Source organism: Dreissena polymorpha, chromosome 1 (assembly GCF_020536995.1).
Source record: "Dreissena polymorpha isolate Duluth1 chromosome 1, UMN_Dpol_1.0, whole genome shotgun sequence".
Taxonomy (NCBI): domain Eukaryota; kingdom Metazoa; phylum Mollusca; class Bivalvia; order Myida; family Dreissenidae; genus Dreissena; species Dreissena polymorpha.
In genome coordinates this window covers 135,918,359-135,945,128 of record NC_068355.1, presented here as the reverse complement: position 1 = coordinate 135,945,128, position 26,770 = coordinate 135,918,359, and the positions used below count along the sequence as shown (strand labels likewise).

General features: G+C 34.8%; 1 protein-coding gene and 3 long non-coding RNA genes across 4 annotated transcripts; 1 reads left to right on the top strand and 3 right to left on the bottom strand.

Moving 5' to 3' along the window:
- Nucleotides 1-620: 620 nt before the first annotated feature.
- Nucleotides 621-26,541, bottom strand: LOC127851219 (uncharacterized). The gene is made up of 4 exons (XR_008035700.1): nucleotides 26,402-26,541; nucleotides 25,957-26,073; nucleotides 2,283-2,368; nucleotides 621-709 (listed from the first exon to the last, which is right to left on the bottom strand). It is a non-coding gene; the product is annotated as an uncharacterized LOC127851219 (long non-coding RNA).
- LOC127851228 (uncharacterized) lies at nucleotides 13,357-20,046 on the top strand. Its single transcript, XR_008035706.1, has 3 exons — nucleotides 13,357-13,461; nucleotides 17,321-17,562; nucleotides 18,779-20,046. It is a non-coding gene; the product is annotated as an uncharacterized LOC127851228 (long non-coding RNA).
- On the bottom strand, nucleotides 13,922-16,190 carry LOC127851139 (uncharacterized). Its single transcript, XM_052384721.1, has 2 exons — nucleotides 16,029-16,190; nucleotides 13,922-15,678 (listed from the first exon to the last, which is right to left on the bottom strand). Exons 1-2 carry the CDS (start codon nucleotides 16,050-16,052, stop codon nucleotides 13,987-13,989), a joined length of 1,716 nt encoding a protein of 571 aa, XP_052240681.1. The 5' UTR covers nucleotides 16,053-16,190; the 3' UTR covers nucleotides 13,922-13,986.
- On the bottom strand, nucleotides 20,398-24,572 carry LOC127851236 (uncharacterized). Its single transcript, XR_008035709.1, has 3 exons — nucleotides 24,382-24,572; nucleotides 22,044-22,202; nucleotides 20,398-21,424 (listed from the first exon to the last, which is right to left on the bottom strand). It is a non-coding gene; the product is annotated as an uncharacterized LOC127851236 (long non-coding RNA).
- Nucleotides 26,542-26,770: the final 229 nt, after the last annotated feature.

Genomic DNA, 26,770 nt, shown 5'->3' with positions numbered 1-26,770 from the left:
ACTTGGTCGAGCTGAGATCGTATAGGGCTCGCGTATAGAACGAGATGATCGAGCGGAAATCGGAAAGATGGTTGAGCGAACATCTTGAATGAGTCGTGTGGGGGTCGTGTGCTATCGACAAGAGATCGAGAAGAAGTCGTGTATACCCTTTTAGTCGAGCTTTGGTCGGGAAATTTTGGTGATCGGGATGATCGAGTTGATCGCATCGGCAGTGGGAACCCACCTTTATCCACGATGAACGGTTTCCTTGCGTTCATCGAAAATACATTGTGAATTCAATTTAACATATAAATTAGACCCCACTCAGGTTGCGAGGGAAAATATTTGGATTTATTGCCCCATTTATTTTTAAATGTTTTATCTTTAACATTTTAGAACGAATAATAATATCTCAAGCTCACGACTAAATCTAGGTTGATGTTACGGAACTGGACTAGCGCCTATCGCGACCAATAAGGTGCAAAACGTCATAGATCGGTACTGAAAATTAAAGATTGTATAAGCATGTTTGCTTCACCAAAAATTCAGTTTGCGAATTTGATTTATACTAATCAAACCACGTGATAAAGAAATGAGTAGAGTTGTACAAGGACTAGCAAATTTTAAGTAAAACTCAATTACCCGAAATAACGTAGTACTTGTTAACTTCAAAGGTAACCCCACAACTATGTGTGGCACCTTTCAGATGTCGCTCGTCCGCTTGTTGCATCTAAGGTGAAATACGAAAGAAGAATTTAAAACTGATCACTAAATATGTAATAATCTGCTTGAAAATTAAATAATATAGACTCAATAATACAATAATTAAACTGCACCACGAACAATTAAATATGTCGTCGAAAGTATTATATAGACTTGTCTTTACATTCTAAATCATAACTTGACTTTAATTGGTGTGATGTAGATACTGTCTCCTGCTATCATATTAATTATTTTTACAAAAAACAACAACATTATTCGGTTTATATTTACGTTATTTCCTCATTAGCCATCTGCATTGTTTAAATATTCAATATATAACTAATATAGAAGCGCACGCATTCTTTAAGAGCAAGTGCGTATATATTACATATCGTTACTAAAAATAGTGACAAAATGACCTCGCGAGCGGACAGGACGTCTATCATCGACCCAAGCCGCTTAATTGTCCTAGGGTTAAAGGCCCTCGGGCCGTTATGTCGTCAGCGGGTCGATTATAGACGTCCGGCCCAGTTCTGCAGTGAATTATTGTATAAATATATTCTTATTATATCAAAAGTACATTCTTAAATTTTAAAAATAATGTTATATTACAGGCTCAATATTTAAACGGTAACATTTTGATACATTGTCAATTTGATTATGCAAACATATGCGGTCTCAAAAACGAAGCTAGAATATTACCCATATAAACAAGTAGAAGAATAAGCACCACGTGAACTGTTCTATTGCTAGAGGTTACATAAAGAAATGCATTCGCCGCGCTCTTGATACATGTAGAATGCTTTTGGCTGACAGTGTAACCACAACAAAATAACGATGTTTTATATGAAGCAGTAGCAGCTGTGTTGTTGATTATTTTATATACAATAAGGTGATTAACAACGGTAACAATCTTATTTCAACTAAAGTATCGTAAAGGCGATACGACTTATTACGTATTTAGCCTTTAAATAAAACAAGAGGACACCTGAGACCCGAATACATTATTGATAGACGTGACTTCTAGAGTGTTAACAAGGTTCACTAGAGCAATATTAAGACAACTGACCTTGCCGCTTGCGGCCATCTTTATCAACAGACTGGAACCATTTCGAGTTTCGAACTCGGTCTAGATATCATGAGAACACCTTTCATGTCCATGTGTTATGAAGATTGGAAGAAAATGATAATTATATAGTGTTAACAAGAATTTACGATAGCCGTTTAAGGAAAATTGCCCCGATACCCTCGCAGTTATGTTTTTCAACGAACCAAAGCCATATTCAACCTCAGTTTAGATATCATAACAATAAATATTCTGACCAAGAGTCATGAATTGGACCTTTAGAGTGTTTACAAGGTTTTTAAATTTGACCTAGTGAGCAAGTTTTTGATCTCACGTGACCAAGCTTCAAATTCGGTCCCTATATCATTTGAATAACTCTTCTGATCATTTTCATGAAGATCGAATAATACATGTGGCATTTAGACTGTTACAATTTTAATGCTGACGACGGACGACGCACAAAAAGGAGATCACAAAAGCTTATAATGAGTATGCTGTACTCAGGTGTGCTACAATTTAATTAACGTGATAATACGTTTCCTCTCAATATCGCGATTATGTCAATGTTGTACACCCTTTCAAGGCCGACCACATCTCTTCCTTCTACGTAGATGATTGCAGCTAAACAGAACAAAACGAAACATCTATATGTATTTTAACATCAATTCATTTTGCTGTTACATGTTATAAATTTTTTGTAAACCAAATTTTATGTGTTTGTATTGGATTAAAGTTTATCACATTAGCGGTTAAACAGGTTATCGTATTTGATAAACATTGTTCATTATTCTAACACTACACGCGAACGTGTATTCTATTGACAAAGAAGGAAATCAAGTGTGGGTTATTCTGCAATAATTATGGGCGGAGCTTAAAGTTTCGAAAATAGTTCCGAATAAATAAAAAAAAATATTGCAGTAAAATGCACGTGCTAAAACCCACTCTAAAAGAAATGTAATAAATGTAGAATGTATATAAATGTTATGAAACAACAAATTGTATATTTGGTGATAAGTGGCATGACCACGCCTACAAAGAATGTTATTTCTTAGGAAACGTAATTAAGAAAACATTTAAGGCATGCAAGCTCTTCAGTATCATCAATAAACGTGACGTCATTTAGTTTCTACGATTTTTGTTCTCAATGAAAGTGACGTCATTTGCAAATATTTATGAATGAAAACGACCTCATATGTTTGTACAATTCAATAACGTCACTTAATAGTGAATTTACAAAGAAGGGCGGAGTATTTAAAAATATAGTTCACGTCAAAAAGCTTGAACCAAATCAATCAGAATCGTATTAGAATCGAAATAATAATTTTCTATGATGGTTTGTTGTCGAATAACCCACAGTAAAGAGTATATATGCGTGTTATCAAATGTACCATAACACATACTTAAACATAGACAAAGTCCATTTCTGATTTCATTGCGTTTATTTCTGCTTATTAACACAACACAACGTTTTCAAACTGTTTGTCAACTACAAGATACATGCGAAGCCCGCAACGGGCCCAGCCCGCCAAAGTAAGCAATAATACGTCTGCTATCCTCGACTGCCCAAGTAAGACTGCTTTATCAATATAGATATTAAAAACAAAAGCTTTGATAATTGTTACGTTTACAATTCTGATTGGCTGTGTAAAGTCACATGTCTATGACGAATGCAACGGACACATAACGAATACATACGGAAATGACCGACGATTGACACAAAAGGTAAGCAAATAATCCTGCCCGGTACTTATTAACCGTGGCTATTGATTTGTTGATCCAGGTGGCTGCCTATTTAAGATTGTGTGAAATTCAGTACAAATTTCGATCATTACATAAATCCAACAATGCCCCAAATGTGCGTTTTTGTGCGTTATGTTACACATAACATTATGTTGCACTTGTGATTTAATTCCTACGCATCTATACTCCTTACTGTGAGCTATTCGACAACAAACCATGATAGAAAAATATTATTTCTTACATATACGCACATTAATCGTAAAATAAAAGTAAAGTATCAGTATATAGAAATACTTAAACTCCAGATACATTATTAAGATAAAAAGTTGCAACTCACGCTAGTCTTGCATTTGAAATAATTGACCAATTGTCAATTGAATACAGGACGAAACATACATCACAACACAAACTGCGGTCACCGTCTTGGAAATGTCTATGCATAGCAATGGGGGTTTAGGCCTCTTGAATAAACTGACTGTGAATAACCTTGCCCAGTATGATATGGAAGGCAATATCCGCCAGTCCATTCATGTTACCAAATGACAATTACATATTGCCAAATGCCATCGCATACTGCTAAATGACAATTGCATACTGCTAAATTACAATTGCATTTTGTTTTATTTTATTTGTTATGAAATAACTGCGTCTTCCTTGCGTCTTTATGCTTCTTTCTATCAGTTAGTGAAATATTGCTTGCATACTTCTTTTTAATGTTTACTCGATGTATGTTAACCATGTATTCTCCCGAGGAAATGACAAATGAATTATTTCTGTTAAATTGTTCATGTGGCTATCTTCTTGTTCCTGAAATATTATCATTTCAATACTTAGTATTGCTAGAAAATGGCATTTTTTGTAAGTTCTACTAAGCGAAACGAAAAAGCATAAGGCAGCAGCTCACATGAAGTAAGCCGAATGCCGAATGCATAAAGACGAATGCATTAGTAATACTGAATTCATACACGACGGCAATCGGGACTCCTCGGACAATTCCGCCATAACGGCGATCGTCTCTCGGGTGTATTTGGTGGAAGGCTATGTCTAACGCCTCTAGGCGGAAGATATTACACCGAAAATATAGTTCGGGTTACACACCAATAAACTTGCACTTAATCAACCGATAATCTACATATACAAGGACCAATATCTTTAAGGAGCAATATAATAGAATATTTATTAATGTTATTGTTTAAAATAAGATATTATTGCATGCAAAATATTAAATTTTTAATAAAATGTTAAGAAAACCAATTAGTTGTTGATTGAAGTGAAAACAACAACATTATTCAAACTTAAAAGAATCAGTATTTCTTAAAATATATTCATTGCAACATTGCTGATGTTCGGCTGCAGGCGACAAACTTTGAGATTTAATCAATATGTTTATGTTCTATACCATAAACAATCGTACAACACTGTACAGTGGTACAGAGAAAACTCTTCGGTGTAATATAAGAAATAGTGAACTCCACGTTGGTCCCAATGGCATTATAGTGACCAGCCAGGCAGTCACAAACTGTATATGGACCATAGCCATACGGCCCTCAGTGGGGCTATTATCAGTATTGAGACACCTGAAAGGTTTCATGGAATGGAATGAGTGGGGCTTGATTGAATTTGAAAAACAATTCTTTCTGTACATTTGATGATGGCAACCATACAGTACTTCTGGCAGATATTGTTTATATTTTATCCTAGGCATTTTAATTCCAGATGTTGTTATCCCGGCCAGGCAACTAGCTTTTCAAAGCCTTAAACAATCCAGTGCCATTAAAATTAGGGACAGTGTAACAATGTTCAGTTTGGTAATATTAATATATTTACTTTGCCCTTGGAAATGAACTCAATTCAGAATGGCCTCTCAAAATAAGACATACTGTATTGGAAATGTTAAAACTGAGCAGTGGTGTTGTTAAATTATATAGTATTTATCTTTTAAGACAATTTAAGATACATATCACAGGCATGCCCATGGTTTTGGGTCGGTACTCTTTAGATGGGAAACAAAACACTAAATATGGTCGACAGTGCAGGCAACAATTGTAAAAAGATATTTTCCATCCCTGACTGCCATAACTGACATGAAGTAATTTAACTGTAATATGTCTGAAAACAGTGTCAGTCACACTTTTCTAAATATTGATTTATTTTTGCATATGTATATATATATCATACAAGTACAGATCATACAATACTGTCAATTTACAACATTTAGCAATTGGAAAACAATTATCACAGGTTTTGGATCACAATGCATTTTGAATATCACAGTCAAAGTTAATCATTTAAATTCAGTTACAAGTAAATAGTCAGTGTATTTGGCAGAGATCTGAAATAACAAGTAGTTACAAGATGTTGAAATCAAGAGATGATATATATACCACAGGATGTCCCATGAAAGGTTTGCAACTTATTTCCAATGGGGCCCTATAGATCGGTGGAAAATGTACAAAAATGGTGGCATTAATATGCATAAAAATATCATTAATTTAAACTTGAGACTATAGTCTTGAGATCAAATAGTAATTAGCATATATTATTAGAGAGCATTAGTTACACAATGTTTACTACTATCTTGTCATCACATTTAAATGTACATACAAATACTTTATTGATGACTTATTTGAACAACAGTACTATATATACCGGTTATATATATATGTATATATATATATATATATATATAGATATATATATATATATAGATATATATATATATATATATATATATATATATATATATATATATATATATATAGATATATATATATATATATATATTTATTTATTTATTTATTTATTTATACAAACCAATCACATAAAACATTAATTTAAACAATAAGACTACTAGTAACAAATAAAACCAGCATCTTCTTTCAATTTCAATCATATTGTTTGCGAGAGAAGTTTTCACTTTTTTTTCAAATTCATATTTATTCTTTTATAACGCTTTTTACATCAGCAGGTAAACAATTCCAGTCTTTGATCGTTTATAATAAAAAGTAGTGCTGGTAAAACCATTCACTTGAGGACATTGAGGTAAATAAAAGTTATCTTTACTATGTCTACTGTTATCACTATGTATATCAGACACTAAACTAAAATTATTATACAAAAAAGGTCATGTTAGAAGGACATTTCTTGTTAACAATTTTATAAACATGGTTGAATGTTAATTGCTTAACTCTGTGTTGAACATTTAACCAACCAATACTACTAAAATCTTTTACTTTCAAAGATGTTCTAGAGTCATATCCATGAATAAATTTAACAATTTTATTCTGTACAACTTGTAATCTATTTATTAACTGTTTACTAAAACCATTGTACTATGAAGAGGTCAAAATTTGACTTGTGAATAAGTGAGTGTTACAATTTTAAATGTTTCTCTGTTCCATATTGTTTTAAAATTTAGTTCTCTGGTATAAAGATAATACAGTAAAATTTAGTTCTCTGACATTGAGATAAAACAGTAAAATATCAAAGAAATACAGACCAAAGTCTTATATTTTTTTACCTTATTATTTGTCTAGATATGCTTTAAATCTCACCACAGGCGTTATAGGATTTAAACAATTTCCGGGGGAGGACCCCCGCACACCCACCCCGTTTTTATGTAACATATTCAGGTTAAACAGCTCAAAAAATGCTAGCTATGCCCCTGAAGAATCTTTTTCTTGAGTTCACCTTTTTAATAATATTATTAACAATAGATGTAGCAGAAATATCAGTGTCGAATATTGAACCAAGGTGTTCAACAGATGATTGGGAAACAATAGTGTGATCATTACATTTTACATTAAAATTATGAAGTTTAGATAATTTCCTTTTGGAACCAAACACTATACAATCAGTTTTTCCAAGGCGTAAAGACAATTTGTTATCCACTAACCATTTAATACAATTTTCAAGTTCTTTACACAAATACTACTGATGATACTAGAATCTTTGTGAAAATAAAGGATGACACTTTCATCAGCATAAAGAATAAGTTTACATAAATACAATAATAAAAAATCACTAATATCCTATATCAGTGTTAAGGCATTTTGAAATGGAAATGGGTGTGACAAGTTACAAGAACCCTACACATTTACATCACAGAACATCTGATTTTTACAATAACTGGATATAATATGTATGTTGAAAGTTAATATAAAGAGGGCAATACAAAAGAATGTACAAAAGTAGTAATAAAGACAAAACAACCAGTTTACAATGTTAAGATTTATGCAGTTGTTGGCAATAAGAGAACAATAATTACCATTCTTTACTTTGAATTTTGCAAGTGTAAATACATGTATGTAAATCAGAACACATGAATTTGTTTCCCGGTCACTTTGAGCTATATAAGTGCCCAATGTTTACACTCAGTGAATTTGTAAAACCATCTTATATGTGCTAACTGTCTGTCCGAAAACTTAAACATTTTCTATAACTTTTGCAATATTGAAGATAGCAACTTGATATTTGGCATACATGTGTATCGCATGGAGCTGCACATTTTGAGTGATGAAAGGTCAAGGTCATCCTTAAAGGTCAAATATACGGCTTCAAAGCGGCGCAGTTGGGGGCATTATGTTTCTGACAAACACATCTCTTGTTTTTACACGAAAAAAACACAGACATTGTTGGAATTTGCCACATATTAGGCATTGTGTATACATTTTTTAACTCAATTTTCCACACAATGAAACAACTTTTTTAAAAGGCACCAACAAATGTTCCTCCATCCCCTTTGCACGCTAAACAAAGAATCAGTTTTTATCTCCACTGGCCAAATTTGTTCAAATTATGCCCCTGGGTCAAATTTGACCCTGCCCCGGGGGTCACAAAATTGAAAATTGCTTATTTAAGACCTATTTTATGTAAACTTTCAAAATCTAATTGTCCTAACCATTGGGCCTAGGGCTACCAAATTTGGTATGTAGTGACATCTTATAGTCCTCTACCAAGTTTGTTCAAATTATGTCCTTGGGGTCAAATTTGACCCTGCCCTGGGGGTCACAAAATTGAACATATGCTTATATGGAGCCTTTTTTGTGAAAACTTTAAAAACTTCTTGTCCATAAATATTGGGCATAGGGCTACCAAATTTGGTATGTAGTGATATCTTATAGTTCTCTACCAAATTTGTTCAAATTTTATCCCTGGGGTCAAATTTGACCCTGCCCCGGTGGGTCACAAAATTGAACATATGCTTATATAAGGCCTATTTTGTGAAAACTTCAAATATATTCTTTTCCATACCCATCTGGCCTAGGGCTATCAGATTTGGTATGTAGTGACATCTAACAGTCCTCTACCAAATTTGTTCAAATTTTATCCCTGGGGTCAAATTTGACCCTGCCCCGGGGGTCACAAAATTGAACATATGCTTATATAATGCCTATTTTGTGAAAACTTAAAAAAAAATCTTGTCCATAACCATTAGGCCTAGGGCTACACAATTTGGTATGCAGTGACATTGTATAGTCCTCTACTCAGTATGTTCAAATTATGCCCCAGGGGTCAAATTTGACCCTGCCCTGGGGCCCACAAAATTGATTATATGCTTATATAGTGCCTATTTTGTGAACACTTTAAACATCTTCTTGTCCTTAACCATAAGGCATAGGGCTACCAAATTTGGTATGTAGTGACATCTAATAGTTTTCTACCAAGTTTGTTCAAAATATGCCCCTTGGGTCAAATTTGACCCAGCCTGGGGAGTCACAAAACTGAACATACGCTTATATGGGGCCTATTTTGTGAAAACTTTAAAAATCTTTTTGTTTATAACCATTGGGCCTAGGGCTACCAAATTTGGTATGTAGTGGCATCTAATAAACCTCTACCAAATTTGTTCTAATAATGCCTCTGGGGTGAACTTTGACCCTGCCCCGGGGGTTACAAAATTGAATAAACGCTAATAAAGCGCCTATTTTGTGAAATCTTTAAAAATCTTCTTGTCGAAACCATTCGGACTACGGCTTCCAAATTTGGTATGCAGTAACATCTTATAGTCCTCTACCAAGTTTGTTCAAATTATGACCTTTGGGTCAAATTTGACCCTGACCCGCAGGTCACAAAATTGAACATTATATACGCTTATATCTGGCTTATTTTGTGAAAACTGTTAACATTTTCTTATCCTTAACTCTAGGACCAAGGGCTACCACATTTTGTAAGTAGTGAGCTATAGTAGTCCTCTACAAAGTTTGCTCAAATTATGCCCCTGGGGTTAAATTTAACCCAGCCCAGGGGGTCACAAAAGTGTTTATGTGCTTAAATAGGGCCTATATTTAAGTATTTGCACATGCTGAGAATATTTGTTTCAGCATTTTTTCAGCAGTGGAGTCAGTGATACAAGGCCATCGTGGCCCTCTTGTTTATAAGAATATATCAAAATGGGTAAAAGTCAGGGACAATACTGTTTAAATGCCCTTTTAACAACTCTGGTGACATGCGGCTGTAGTAAATTTTCTCTGTAAATTTACAGTGAAACACATAATGTCATCATTATAAATGTATTGCTAACATGTATATAAATATGTTACGAGGTCTTACCCGGTATTTATACAAATTAACCTGGATATTTATGAAAAACACCATCTCCCTGTAAAGTGTAAAGAGAGAAGGCATTTGTTCACTAGTAACATTATGTTCAGTACCGGTAAATTGCAAGCAACGAACATGAAAAATTCAGTTCCCAATTCATCGAGTTTTTAAAAAGTTCAACTTTGCTTAAGGCCAAAACAAAATAATGTTGTGGTTCAGGTTACGGGCCAAAAAATATTAGGGTAGGTAGGTAGGAAAAACATTTTATTTTTTTATTTTATTTTATTATGTTGAACGGCTTTTTCCAATACATACATAGGCAATCTAGCACAAAAACCATTTAACTGCTGATAAGGATGAATGGCCAATACATGGCTTCAACTTGGCTCTAGCCTTGCATTGACTTTTTATCCATATCAAAAAGAAACTTCAGAAACCTTTTTATATAGAGAAAAATACTGTAAATGTTAATGAATAATATCCCGAAAATACTTTGAAAAACATAGCTTAATTACTAAGGCGAACACCTTTTTGATAGTCATACCTAAACTGAAGGCTTTAAAAGCCCTGAACTCGGGAGAATGGTCGCACTTTTTATGTAAAACATTAAATAAAATTGACGAAGAAGATGATTTCTAAATTGTGTCGCAGAAGCTCTATGCATTTAATACGCAAAGCGCCTCCCCGATGAGTCGGAGTGAGTGAACTAGGGCTGGCCCAAAATTTCTCTGAGCCAACTTGTTTCCGTCTTTCGGTGCGCAAAAGCTGGTTTTGAAATAATTATATATAAATACTTTCAACTTGCTTATATTTCTTTGTAATGAAAACAAGGGCATATTACATATCATAGTATAACATACAGTTTTCAATATAGAAATAATTAGTATGTTACTTGTCAAAGTACAAACATATGTTATTTTAAAGATGTACATTTAATAGTGGTGTCGATGGTCCTAAATTTGAAATCCTGAGAATAAGGCTGGGGGTATTGGAACCGCAGCCGCAGGAACTCAACAGGAATTAAGGGCAGTGCCCCTCCACCCCATCAAAAGCCCATACTAATTGTGCTTTTTTATAGTCTTTCCAATTGTATTTTCAGGTGAATACAATTCGAAATAGTATAAACCACACCGTCGTATCACTGCATGTGTATTCGTCATTCTATTTCTTCTATAAAGAACTTCGAAAATAAATTATAATGGACGAAAAACATAATGTATCCGAAAACGACAGTCCGAAAAATTGTACGCGTTTTGCACATAAAATAGAATGTGCATATCGTTTTTGACAGCAGAAAATGAAAACCAGAAACCTGGCAAATATCGAATTGGGTTGATAAATTGCTTTACACTAACACATTTTGTGGGTAAAAACAACTTAATTATCACCTTTTAATTTCAAACGTTAATCGGCAGAAAGGTGTAACATCATCGATATAGAACTAATTATTTAATTATCATCCTTTAATCGATGGATTTATAGTCAGGAGAAAGGTGTACAGTGATCAGCTTAAAAATAATTTGTTTATTATTACGCTTCTTTTCATTTGTTTATCTTTAAATACGACGTTTGCCATCGGCCGCTATATTGTTTGCGGACGACAGTATCAACTGTGTATTCCGAGTATACAGTGTCTGCGCATGAATGACCCAATATTATTTGTGAGCAAACTCAATGCTGATTGGCCAGCTACCACGTTCATTTCAATAACAGTATGGTCAAGCGATGTCGAATGCTCTGGTGCAGACTGGTTTTCGTTTTTTGTTGAAATTGCGAACACTTTCATTGATAAAAAGAGAAAATATCGTAAACCAGTATGTATTTAAATGGCGGATGTTTTCATTGAAATTTTACGAGATTTTAGCATTTTCGCAAATCAGATTTTTCTTGAGCCGAATTCTCAATGCTTTTGCAAATGGGTGAAATGGCGAACGACAGCGCGAGGCTCACCGGACGAGGCTAACAGTGCGCTCGTAAAACGCTCTCCGTTAAAAAAGTCGGCGTGGCTAAAAACCGTTCCTCCGGAGTCCTGTAGGCTATAGTTTTAATTTTACCGCGATTTTTTTCTTTTGGCTTTTAATTTTGAATAAAATGTTGTAGGGTCGCAGCAAAATAATAGGCTCGGTCGGGTAACCGTTACCACAGCATTATTTTGTTTTGGCCTAAGTTATAATGCATCAATGTTGATTCTAAAGAAAAAGAGTAATCATTTATGCCTTAACTGTTCTGCTGTCCAGAAGCAAGGACGGCATACACAAGCTTAACAACATTTATAGTTTTAGTTACTTAACAATCTAAAATGAATGTCCATTCTAAGTTTGCTGTCGTATTCTTTCCTCAAATCATACATGTTTCTTGCATAACTGAATGTTCATGTCCATGGATCACAATGTATACAGAAACAAACATAATTTTGAATTATCTCTCACAGTTATATATTTAATATTAGGTTAATTTTGGGATACATTAAAGCAAATATTAACATGTGTCTCAAAATGAATCACCCTCAAATGAATCATCCTCTGAAGCCCCCGATGGGATTCAAACCCATACCTCTTTCCTCAGGAGAGGAAAGTATTCTATCTTTAAATACAAGGGCATGTAAGAGGAAAACTAGCAAGTTCAAAGGGACGTTTTCACAGATTAGACATGAATTGAAGTTTGTTATTTAATACTTTAAATTGATAAGTCACAAAATCTAACTATAACATAAGAACTCCCCAAATTATTTTTTTTCATTGCAGACTCTGCTATATTGATAAATGCAAACATTGGATCTAAAAAGCTGCAATAAAAAAACAAGAATAAAATTGAATACAAATATAAAAGTAACCATCAAATGGGCTTGAACCATTGACCCCATGGAGTAAAAGTCTACCGTTTAGACCACTCGGCCATCCATACTCATACAATGAGTGATGTGTTTCATACTTTATCAAGTTTATGTAAGCAATCCTCGTATCTCACAAAATATAACGAAAACAGTCGATTTAATTTATAAATTTACTCGATGTCAATACTGTAAGTACTCCTATCAGAATGTCAGTAATGGCATCTTTAAATTTTAACAAGTTTTTAAGTACGTTGTGTGAATTCACAGATCTACATTAAATTATTACTTAACTGTTATCTTGAAAAAGACGAGCTAAAACACACATTTTAATTTTTCCTTTTTACGAGGGGGCCGCCATCTTGTTTTCTAAAGTAGTTCCAAATCCAATATGACGGCCGCCTACGTACATCAGAGAGATGGTGTGGTGTAGCCCACTGTCCGATGCGTTCAGATTGACACGACGGAGAACCAGAGTTGTCGGTCGTTAACGGTGGTTTTCGTAAAAGGTTAATATTTAGAACGGTGCTGTATTATACATCTACCAGATGAATTACTCTACCGCGTCGTTTCGAACGTATGTTTCACTGTTCTTATTCAGGTAAAGGTTACTTGTTTAACGTACTTTTTTATTAGGTAAATTGCATACGATTGTAATCCCCATTTCGAACGTTGAGTTGTCATTTGGTTTGTGATTGAGGTATCCTCGAGTGCCCACTTTCGACGCATCTAAGCAGTCGGTTAAAGTTTTGTTGCTCAAAATAGGGATTAGGTTATTAATATTGTTATTTAATATCAAATTTACCTTTTATTTACACAATTTAATTTCAATTGATTGTGTTATTAACCAAAATTTGTTGATAAATTACACCTGCTAAGTCTACTGTAACGGCGGCCATCTTGTTGAGAGTGCCCGGTAACGACGCATCTGATTGGTTATCTGATTTCAATGTAAACATCACTCCTGTGGAGACTGAATGCATGAAACATTAACTCAGGATTGTTGTACTTACATTTGTTTCACTGTTAAAGCAACCTGGATCTGAAATTAATGAAATCAATTGAGGTTTTTAATTTTATTGAATTTTATTCATGTCAATTATAACAAGTTTTCAACAAGTTCAAGTTACTCTTCACCAACACAGTGAGGACACATGAAGATATCACCTCTCCTTACAACCCGGAGTTTAGTACAATAAATGAGATGAACCCAGTGTCCACACGCAGAACACTGCACCCATTTCACAAAGACCAGTGAAGAACTCTGCCGTACAGCACTGGGTGTGAATAGGCTGCATACACAGCACACCTCTGTTTCATCCTCATCCCCTGATGATTCATCTGCCGGTAAAGCAGGGACAGGTGACACTGCCTTAACTGTTCCAGATGGTCCAGGTTGTACGGTCAACTTCTGGGTCTTTGTCTTTTTATTTCTTCCCTCTTCATGATCCTGAATTTTTTGAATAATTACATCCTCAGTAATTGGCTTTCCACTGACCACTGAACTTAGGTATTTCCTCTTTTTTGTTGCTTGTTTCTTGGATATGATGTTTGCTTCTTTATTGCAGAAAAATTGGGAGACTTCCGTTTCTGAGGGTTGGATGATTGATTGAAGAGAACTGGTTTCTTGTTGAAGGGCTTCTGATGGCTTGAACACTGAGGAATCTATAGCATTTGGATCATATGGGTAGATGCCAGTTCTGCGAAAGGATGCCTGTAAATTATTTGGTGACAGTGCTTGCGAATATGCCTTGCTTCCAAGTGCACACACATTGAAACGTGTTATACTTTGCCCACAGTTGTCGCGCATGAACTTGTGACACACAGAGCTGTAGATCCTTTCGAATGGCCCAAAACAACCAACATCTAGAGGCTGCAAAACATGGCTCGTGTGTGCTGGCAGAACAAACAGGATTATGTTCTGTGACTTGGCCCAATCAATCAACCCCAAATTAATGTGAGATTTATGGCCATCATAGAGAATCAGAACAGGATTGTCCAGACAACGTTCAGGTAAGTATTTTAGCAGGTGTTGCTCAAGGTACCTTTTGAACACAGCACTATTACTCCACCCGGACTCAGTGACTGTACCATCAACTCCATGACCACCACCATCTAATAATTCTGACTTCATCCGTAACCCTGGAAATACAAAGAATGGTGGAACACTGTTACCCATGGCATTTCCGCAACCAATGACTGTGATGAGGGTTCTTGAACCAGATGTGACTGCTTGTGGCTGAGATTCGCAGCTTGCAACCACTGAAGGGGGTTTATGGGAAGTGGACAAACCTTTCTCATCAACATTGTATATCCGTTCTGGCTTATGCTTTAGATCATACTTGTCCATGATGTTGCCCAGTTCAGTATAATATACTGACACGGATTCCTTGTTGGTGGCTTTGGCACGTTGAATCTCAAGCCCACGAGGCTTCAACACTTTCAGCTCTGGCCATCGTTTCATAAACAGCCTGAACCACTTAAGTGTGAACGGATGCTCCTTGTCCCGTTTTCCAAGAAATATCGCATATTCACTGGCCATGTCAACAACTTCTGCCCGACTGTAACCATATCCACAGCTTGCCATTAATTTTAGATGGTCTGTCAAGTGTGCCTCTTCCTCCTGAGATAATGTAGGTGGTGGTCCAGAATGTGTTGCCTCCGGATTTACTCTGCCATTCAACCTGTGTCGCAGTGAGGCTTCTGGGATGCCATACTCTCTGGCAGTGGTTCTAATATGGGCCCCTGTCAGCAACACCTTTTCATAGGCTGTGTTAATGGAAGTAGGTGAATAGCACCTGTACTTCTTTTGTGGGACCTACAAATAGTAATAAATGAAAATAAGTAATAAACCTGACATGCAATTACCAACATGAACACTTGCTAGTTACAATTTTATTTAGCATAACAAAAAAAAATATCCGGACTTCATATCGCATTTAACGCGTACACCTTTTCCAGAGTGAAAATTAGTCTATTTATACGATGTTCTGTCACATGACAGTCACGTGACTTGTGAATGAAAATAGTGAGCTTTTGCAGACGATACGGATGCATTTTCCAACGGTCTTATTTGCAAAGAAAATTTGTAGTAAGTTGTTCAAAAGTTTTGCATTACGTAAAATACACAAAAATACATTAATTTTAAACCAATCAACCATAACTAACCTTTGAACCAGCTATTTTCCACATTACTATGAACAGCTCTAGCAAAATCGTTGTAGCGTAAAGTCTGATAGTGTATGACGTCAACGGATGTCGCTTATGTATCAAACAGAGGCAAAACAAAAATGGCGTCGAAATAGGGCAGCGTCATTTCGGGTCACTCGACGATATATTTGAAGTTAATGGACGTAATCTTGTTTTCATTTGTAAACACGTTAAACGTCCCATAGTATCATTGTAACGAAAGTGGGTTACGATGATCAAAACGTCTAACTGTTGGCTTGTTTGAATTTAACTATTAACTTTATTCTGTTTTCATCGCATATCTTCGTAACACTGTCATTTATCTAATCAAATCGGTTGATACCTAGGTTGGTTAAATTGTATCTTATTCAAATGATTCTTTTTAATTGTTTTTTACTAGTTTATCCCCAATACGGCATGGAAATTCATACAAAGAGCTAATTAAAATGGAAAGCAATGTGAGAAAATAAGTTTGCACAGTTACCTTATTTACGAACAAAAATAATTATGTTTTCTGGAATTAATTGTTTTTTCTTTTTCATTTCACATGTTGATATTTTGGATACTGTTTTATACTATTATCAATATATGTTGACCATCTTACACCTGTTTCTGTATATTGGGTACGAGATGACTTTGGATAGGTACCAGTTGACTAAAAAACAGGTATAAGTTGACCAAAATGGGTTTGAGTTGATCACAGTATGTGTTGAACAGTTACCTAACAGGTGTCTTCAAACAGACACATTCAGTGAAGATTTTTCTTGTATATACTTAAATGGTAGATCGATCTTGTTTTTCTTTGCATCTATAATTTGTAGCTCAGTGACCCAGTTAATGTTTACGGTTTGTAACTCAGGGGTCCTGGGTTCGATCCTCATGTGCGGTGCTTATTGTTTTCATGGGAGTTTCCTCTGGCGAGTATGCAGAGCCCTAGCCTAGTACTGGTGAAACCCAGGAAGCATATAATTAAGTGTATCTTTGCCTTGATGTAAGTTAAATACATGGTCAAAAACACCATACAAACAAACACATCAAGATGTTAGTACATGTAAGATAATGGGGGGTGAAGATTTCCCATAAAGATGGTACTTAGAAGAGCAAAGCAGATACAATCATATTTCTGTGAAAAATGTATAGCAACTTAGATCATCAAGCGTAATATCTGACTACGTAACAGTTATTACCTCATGAATCTATGATTATCGTAACTACATAATGGTGACTTGTTTTTATAAATAAAAAAATAATGTACATCAATACATTTGCAGATATCAGCCAACAGCAAAGAGCAGCTGCTCTTTTAAGGCAGGCAGCAGATTTGTTGAATGTCAACACATGTGACAGGAGTACACAATACCAGCACCTGCACCAATAACCTCTGTCAGTAGCAATAGTGCTGCAAAGTCAATGTTTGCACCCGTCAGTAATAGAAGGAGGCATGGATATGCAAATACAGGAACTGTGGCAGTGTCAGCACTGGACTACATGTATTACACCCAGATGTAATCAGGTAGGCATCACTAAAGAGGCCTGTGCTAGATATTTTGGAACTACAGTCTATACCACACTAATTCTTTTTTAATGTAAAGATTTATATTTTTTCATAATATTCATGCATATACATCTTATTTGACTGTGCAAACTTAAAGAAGTCATTTATTATTGAATACTTCCTAATGATTGTTTACAAGACCTTACTGTACTTTCAATTTGTTCTTGAAACTCCCTACATAATTAATGATGAGGAAAAATGCTTTTAGCAGCTAAATCTAAAAAGGTTTATGGAATGAGTTCCATAGTTTAGGATATTTCAAACACTTTTGAATTAAAAAAAAATAATTCCCAAGTGTACCTGTCCTTTTTCCAATTGGGCAAAAACATCGCTGCAATACAGAAAATCAGATTCCACAACACGGCACGTATAAGTACTGTATACAAAATTAACATGTGTATCAAGTTGAGTCAGGCTCAAACTGCACAGGTTATACTGGTAACTCTGCTGGTATCAGTTATAGAATTAAAATGTTTTTTAAATCCAAGGTAAACTAGTGACCTCAAGATCAATAGGGGTCATCTGCGAGTCTTGATCAATGTACCTATGAAGTTTCATGATCCTAGGCGTAAACTTTATTGAGTTATCATCCGGAAACCATTTTACTGTTTGAGTCAAAGTGACCTTGACCTTTGACCTAGTGACCTGGAAATCAACCTGGGTCATCTGCAAGTCATGATCAATGTACCTATGAAGTTTCATGATCATAGGCGTAAGCTTTCATGAGTTATCATCCGGAAACCATTTTACTGTGTCAAGTCACCGTGACCTTGACCTTTGACCTAGTGACCTGAAAATCAATAGGGGCTGTCTGTGAGTCATGATCAATGTACCTATGAAGTTTCATGATCCTAGGCGTAAGCGTTCTTGAGTTATCAACCGGAAACCATTTTACTGGTTAAAGTCATTGTGACTTTGACCTTTGACCTAGAAACCATTCGGTGGACGGACCGACCGACCGACCTACCGACCGACCTACATGTGCAAAACAATATGCCCCCTCTTTTTCGAAGGGGGCATAATAACTATACTAAGCTATAATCAGTTATACAATTTAATATACTTAACGTTTCTTAATAAGGCCTAAGCTCTTGCATAAATCAAGCTAAATATTGAATGATTTCAACCTTAACAAGACAAATGTATTGCATTCACTTCCCTACTGTAAATGCAGGTTCCTGGTTACAACTAATGACCACCTGTTGAAGGAGCTAGACGTTACCAGGGAGAGACACTAGCACAATGGTGAATCAGACTAACTGGAGCTACAAGCAGCTTAAGAAAAACCTTCAGGGACCAGTCTTAATGTTCTGATAATAATAATATAGTGTGTTATGTGTTGTATTGCTAAGAATTTTGGCTACTCTGTATCCAATATCTAAAGTGGTATTTTATTAAGATTTAGAAAAAAATAAGGCCAATCTTAATAAGAAATATTCTGCTAGTTGGAACATATTGAACTGTTTATTCAATCATGCAGCAATTTGATGTTTTCCATTTTTGCATTTGACATGCTTGAGCTCAACATAATATTAGAGAAATTGATTTGTTTCACATTATTTTACTAATCTTGCAATGATTTTACAAGAATCTTTTTCACACATCTTGTAGATTGGTAAGCAGATATGTTCTTGCTAGATTTCAATGGTGTAGTTTTTTAGTAAAAAATTCTTGCCTTTCTATTTTGTTGTGCTGATATTTTGACATTAGTTATAATTTGTTTGCAGTGAACAGCCTTGGTTAAGTAGACCTGGTACATGTATTCAATCAAATTGAGCCGCGTTCTGGGAACATTGGCTGTATGCATGTGTGTGAAGTGTCGTCCGAGATAAGCTTATGTGGTCCACAGATCTTTGTTAAGACAGGACCCTAAATTCAAGCATTTAATGAGGTTATGTGCTTTTCCACACTTATTCTATGTCTTTTATAAGTAAAAGGTTAACACTAGCAACAATATAATTTGCTACTAAAAATGTTTTTCATATATATTACTTCTTTAACATGAAAGAAGTTAACATGTGTAAAAAAAAGTTTGGCTAACAAAATGATGGGTATTAATTTCTTTGTGGTTTTATGCATTTATTTTACACAAATTATAAAACCATGATGAAGTATATGCAATTAACAAATATAAATCAGTTTATTTATTGTGCATCCAGGCATTTACATATAACCAGACAGTAGTGCAATCTCACAGGAATATGTAGGTTTTTAACTTATATTGCACCAGTGTATAGATTGTTTTGAAAACAATTGTATGATCATGTTAAAGTTGCATATGTCTAGTCATAAGCAGTATGTGTGGGATACACTAGCAACAGGACCAGAGAGATCATTTCGTTTTCAGATGATGTTTATGTAATGTGTGTTTCATCGTAATATTTATTTAACCAGTATGCCATGTAATACAAATATTTCCTAATAAAATTGTAAAAAATGTTATTCTGTATTTAGATTATGTTGACACGCTATTTCATCATGGATGGCTTCATCCACAGTCATTACAAGACACACAGCAACAACATAATTGAGCCATGGTCTGGGAAAATGGGTCTTAATGCATGTGTGTCAAGTGTTAATCAGGGCAAATCAGCGATGCAATTTTACCTAAATGGAATGTTTCGATAAAAAAGTCTCTGGCGGAAAGTGTTGTCCCTGATAATCCTGTGCTGACGGTACAGGCTAATCTGAGAAAACATTTTGAGCACATGCATTGAGTCCAATTTTCCCAGAGCCAGACTCAAATGTTAAAGCAATGCACTATTAAGAAATATATCCAATGAAGAGCAGCAATATTGGTTTGCAATTTATTGAAAATCTCATAATTGTTCAAATAAAAAAGATTTATTCATTATTTACAACAAGATGCAATCATCTTTCCAAAAGAATAAAACAATTGGCATTTTATGTAAACTTTAAAAGGCCATACACACTAAATGATAAATTAAACTGGTATTTATTATAAACAATACCATGCTAAAGAAGCACATACAGTTCTCACTATTCTATTCATAGCAATTCATATTCAAATCAACAACTACCATAAACAACATTCCCATTTGCATCTTTTAAAAGGTACAAGTATTTTAAATGCTATTTCAAAACACAACCTATCATGGAAACGAAATGTAGACTTTTGAAGTGGCACTGTCATAAAGCTCTTTCTTAAAATGCACGTGTTTTGGTCATCAAGATAGAAAATTACAGTACCTCTTCGACTCCTTCAAAATATATTGGTACATACAAAATAAACACAAACTCATACTGATGTAACAACCGGTGACACGCAGTTTGATGTCTGGTTATCTGCTGAAACACCCTTTATACAGTGTGAAAATTACATAAAAATATTATTTTATCTAAGACATTTCTGGCTGAACAAAAGCTTTTTATACCCAAAAAATATATTTCACCAGGTAAAAATCAACAATTATATTTTAAGTTATATCAAAGAAAAGGTTGTTTTTGTTTTACCCGTTACCCGGTACCTCAAGTGTAAAATAACTTGTATAATCTATAATAAAATCATTTTGAAATCATTTTTAAAATTTCTTAAATCATTAACAATAGTTTTCTAATAAACGTTCATTCGTGTATTTACATGATATTTAGTATTTACATTTAGGAAATAATAATAGTACATAATGATGTTATTTATCATTTTTTGCTTGTTCTAATCGAGCAATAATTTAAAAGCAGACGAGAAGTCTTTTCCACCAAACCCGTGATTAGTCATGATGCGGTAAATCTGATGAGAAAGAGACCCATGTGGTGTCGGTCACTTCACTGCCATCACTGCATTTTGAGCAAGACCCAGGTCCTACAATGTTGAACATTAATGTTTATGAGCCTTGTCGTGCGAATGGATCTTATAATCTAACTTCAACAGATGCGACCAGAAAAACTGCAGACCAGCCTGTGCATCTGCCTACCTGTCTGCCATAAAGTCACGTAAGGTTTCGTGGTCTCATAAGGGGATATTATGACTCCTTATCAAAGTGTACGGATGGCAGAGGCATATCTGCAGCACCGCGCTGATATGTCATAAGACCCATTTTTGCATAAGCTTCTGAAGTAAATTTCTCTATTAGACATTTTTTGTGATCAAAATCTCAAAGATAACAAGCTGGTATATATTGTTTATAACTTGTTTGAAATGTGGTAAAATATACTATTAAAGACAAAATAAACCAAAAAACTACAAGAAAATTCAAAATCAGATGTACTAATAGTAGAGGAATCGTTCGTAAAATGATTAAGGGATGGTCTATAGATGCATTATAACATTATTGTTTTCACAAGAATAGCTGGATGCGGATGTTCTGATATTGCACTGGTATAGTGAATGCCTACTTAGGTGATCCTTACTCAATGCCGCATTGTCATGACAAAACCACATAAACTTTAAAAACAAACACACGTACAAGATATGCACTCACCTTGGTCATAACGGGTGCCCTGAATCCACCATTAGAATGATTGCTGGATGGAGGCCCTTAAACGACACCAGGGATCAGCCGGTTTAACATTTTAGAAGATCAGCATCGCCCTGAACGCATGTTTAGAACCTTGGCAAGCAACATTGGACACAGCCGGACCTGCAACAACACAGCAGACATATGGGTTTTTGAATGCATTCACACTTACACAAGAACATGACTTATTTACTCATCTCTTCAAAGTCTTTTATTCATGTTAAAGGGACAAAGTAACAATACTTTAACATGTGGCATAGTACCTCATTTTATGCCCCAGGATCGAATGATCGGAGGTATATTGTTTTTGGCCTGTCTGTCTGTCTGTCTGTCTGTCTGTCTGTCTGTATGTCTGTCTGTCATTGTGTGTGTCTGTCCAATAACTTAAACTTGGTCATAACTTTTGCAATATTGAAGATAGCAACTTGGTATTCGGCATGCATGTGTATCTCATGGAGCTGCACATTTTTAGTGGTGAAAGGTCATGGTTATCCTTCAAGGTCAAAGGTCAAATATATGGCTTCAAAGCGGTGCAATAGGTGGCATTGTGTTTCACAAACACAGCTCTTGTTTCAGTCTAAAATAACAAATGAACTGACTATACTCTACACAATAGGCTTAAGGTATGCTTTTTGACAAGTCGAATATTTATTTACAATCAGGAATTAGCCATCAATCATTTTATTTCACATAAAAAGCCAGTGAATTTATTAATTGTGACATAAGTTCTCCAAACGTATAGTAATCAATCATTGTTCTTCAACCTGGATACCTAACCAGTAGTTAGGTATCCAGGTGCAGACTGTGGTACATAGCTGGCTTTAATACTTGAAAAAAAAGGTTGGTAGTAAGCAGAGTTAAACGATGTTGTTCTGCTAATCACGGAATTTGAGCCAAAATTTTTCGTATCCCAATGCAGAGAGAATTTTCTTGGACCATCGTTCTACCCAAGTACTTGATCTAGTTGTATAGTGATAGGTATCTTACTCCATCACCAATTAGAGGATCGCAATATAACTGAACTACACGTAAAGATAGAATGTTACTAAAAACACTATACAGCTACAATTCTATACTTGTAATGTGTATGGAGATTTTATGTTATTTTGTCATGATCCCTGCATTGCAAACCACCACAAGGCTAGGATAGTGTTTCTTGCCCAGGAACATTCATAATAACCACAATTATATGCAATACAACATGTTGTAACTCAAAAACAGACCATTTATGCAAACAAAATGAATTGAGAAATAAATAAGCCTCATTCTGAGAAAACATAGCTTAAAGCATGTGTGTAATGTCTTCACAGATTAGCATGTGCAGTCTTTACAGGCTTTTTAGGATGACATTTTCCGCTTTTATGGTATTTTCGTTAAAAGAAAGTCTTTTCTTACTAAAATGCATTAGGTGGAAAGTGTCGTTCCTGATTAGCCTCATTAATCTGGGCACGGACTCTAGATGAGATATATACGCTCCGTGATCTGGGACAACACTTTACTCATTTGAGCCTGTTTTCCCATAACGATATAAATGTGTGGTCATAACAAAGTGATATATTACTGCATGATCACATTTTGAATATTGCATTGATAGATTTACTTTTTGACTATTAACTCTGGCAAATATTATTAATAAATATAAATTGGTGTGTACTCAAAAACCAAATTATTAAAGAGAAAAGATAAAGGATATCATTTATTAAATAGTATGTGTCCAATTGTGAAACAAATTCTCCAAATTTATACTATCACTCTTTTGTCTGCCACCTATATACCTAACCAGTAGGCCTACTTGTGTCTGATGTTGATTGATGCATTGTTGTCCAGAAATGTTACTCTTCACCACCAATCCAAAACTGGCAAAAGTCTATGAATCGAATCCCGGTCAGGGCAGTGGGTTTCTCAGAGACAATTTCCAAGTTTCCAACCCAACTAGAGGTGAACTTGTATGAAACCCAGAGGGTAGCGCAATTATCTGTGCTTTGCACAGAGCACGATAAAGAAAAAGGAAAGGTCATAGATATTTCATAGAAAGAGCTAGGGTATCGCACCCTGATATCAATTTGTGACTCTAATCTATATATGCTATTTTATGTTGATCTTAATATATCTCTGTGCTACACACTGGTAGCTTGGGGCCTTCCTCTACCACTAATGAGCCGGACATTGCAATATAAATGAACTACTGTTGACGCGATGTAAAAATCAAATAAAGTCCCATGCGATACTTGTTACAACAGAGACACGTGAAGCTTTTAAGTTCATGTTATAGCGTAAATAAATCACAAAAAGTAGAACTTACCTGGGCATCATTTTTCTCAAAGCGTTGCATCATTTTACTCAAAGCGTTTACAACAGGAATAAGGTCTCGATAGTGGGAATCCAAGCAAAACGATAGGCATTATGTCGACGGGTAAGTTTTTTACTCTATCACCGCTTTTTACGAAGGATTCCAGAAATAGTCGATGTTTCACGGTTGATACCGGAGATTTTGATGTTAAGAGGGATCTCCCGGCAATAGTAATTTACGCTGAAATTTGCGCTGGAATCAGGTTTTTTGATACTGGTTCCCCCTTTCGGATTGTGAACTATTTATAATGGCGATGAATGCAATACCAAAGACTAATTCTTAATCAAAGAAGCACTAGCAATCGACTTAAGAAGTAATAGATCCACAAAGATATTAACAGCTAGTTAAATTTAGTAGCAACATAGCCAAATGCACATAGTAAAACAAAAAACGCCGTTAGAATAAGCATTAATACAAATTCCGAAAGTTCAACTGCAGTTATCAATAACACACACGAAGTAAAGATATATATGAAGTAAGTATAAACTTATCAACTTGCGACATTGAGATGAAATGTTTGCATAGCAAATGCAACTAGACAAAATGCAAAGACCATGTATCAGAAAGCATACGACAGTAGTTATAATGAGAATGTCATTTAACATCATGCATGGACTGGCGGATATTTCCTTCCATAGTATGAATCACTGGTGTATATAGGTGTTAAAGAAAATAACCTCATGGCAAAGTAATTGACGTATCAAAGTTATACAAGATAATTCAAATTTGTTGTAATTGCAATTGTATTGCTCGATTACTATTGTATATGCACCAGAACAACAGCATAAGAACTTAAAAGATTTAATACAAATATCAACGATTGTTTTTCTTAAAAGATGTGATTATTTAGCATCATATAGTACGAACCAGAGATCAACGTCATGCATCTGAGGATAAAACCGAAATGCATGGTCTAAAAAGCCAGATTCTATGGTTAGAAATGTGCATACATCCACAACATTGTTTTACATTCACCATAAGTATTATTTTATTCCAGAAATAAAGATTTTGGATCCGGCTAAACGATTCGCTATCAATGTTCTCTCAGAAAGCCACAAACTGTTTATAAACCATTTTAGTGTGTGTGTGTGTGTGTCATATGAATAGACAACGTATATGGCATCGGGTGTACATGTATATAATTTTACTGATCCGCGACGCAATGTGTGTGCCTAATCAGTACTAATAGGCAACAACCAAGCATACTAAGAACAAATTAATTTCCTTTACATTTGCCTCGTCTCAAACATGACAACATTAGTAATAGGAATAGTCTGGCACAACTGGACGTAGTATCCCAGACTCATGTAGTTAAATAAAAAACTACAAAATATTCAATCTTTCAGTTTGAACCAATTATTAAAAGGGACACTGTATTATTGCAGCTGTGAGGTAACATGTTTATAAATATTATATATAAACTAAAAATATTTTCACCGCTGGAAACTTACATTCCTCCCTTAGAAGGAATGGTTCATGAAAAACAAATATTGCTATACAAATATAGGATACTAATTTCTTTCCTACCGAAGTTTCCTTCACAGAAGCGTTCATCCTGAGTCTTTGGAAGGCAGCGACAAGCAAAACTGCTGCCGACAAATCCCAGGGCAAACAGCAATTGAAGAAACATCTTCGAGTTCATCACTTGTTAATGAAACAAATGCTGTAATTAAATTGATTACTTTTTTCAGATGACTCACTTATTTACATATATGTAGATTATTTCTATTTTTAAGCAGTTCTACTCACAAATAATCATAATAATATCACAAATTGTCTGCTTCCGCGTACGTAAATCAATTTTCATTTTATAATAATTATGATGTTGATAATGAAGTGTTTATGAAACAGATTATATTTTGTTAAAATATGTTTACTATATTAGCTGCTCATTTTTATATTTGTAAACTGTGTCATATTATTTGAAATAACATTAATGCAACATTACTTTATCAATCTAGATTGTTTATACCTCAGCACAAATATCCGTGTCACTGTTAAGAGCGAGAGAAAACTGATCGCGTTTATTTTACATAAGTTATCCTCCTCGAGTCCATATTGTTTTACACTGTTGTTTACAATTTAAAGCGCCTTGAGTTAAACAGAATAAATCCCTCTAAAATGATACATGCGCTGTTATGTGAAGTACGTGTAGCATATTGAGAATAACACTACTACACTAAGACGAATTAGTTGGTTTTGTCATATATCTTTAGCATTTGTTTACACCTGTGCATTTTCAAAATAGTTGTACATCGATATGCCAGTCAATAACACGAGTTATTCTGGACCTAAAAATCAGAGCACCTTTAACGTATTGACAAACATTTGTATGTCACAA

Bases quoted from the DNA above. Each gene is read 5' to 3' on its own strand.
- LOC127851139 (XM_052384721.1), bottom strand. From the start codon at position 16,052: ATGTGGAAAATAGCTGGTTCAAAG. The intron at 15,679-16,028 runs GTTAGTTATGGT...TACTATTTGTAG, and splicing joins GGAAAATAGCTGGTTCAAAG to GTCCCACAAAAGAAGTACAG.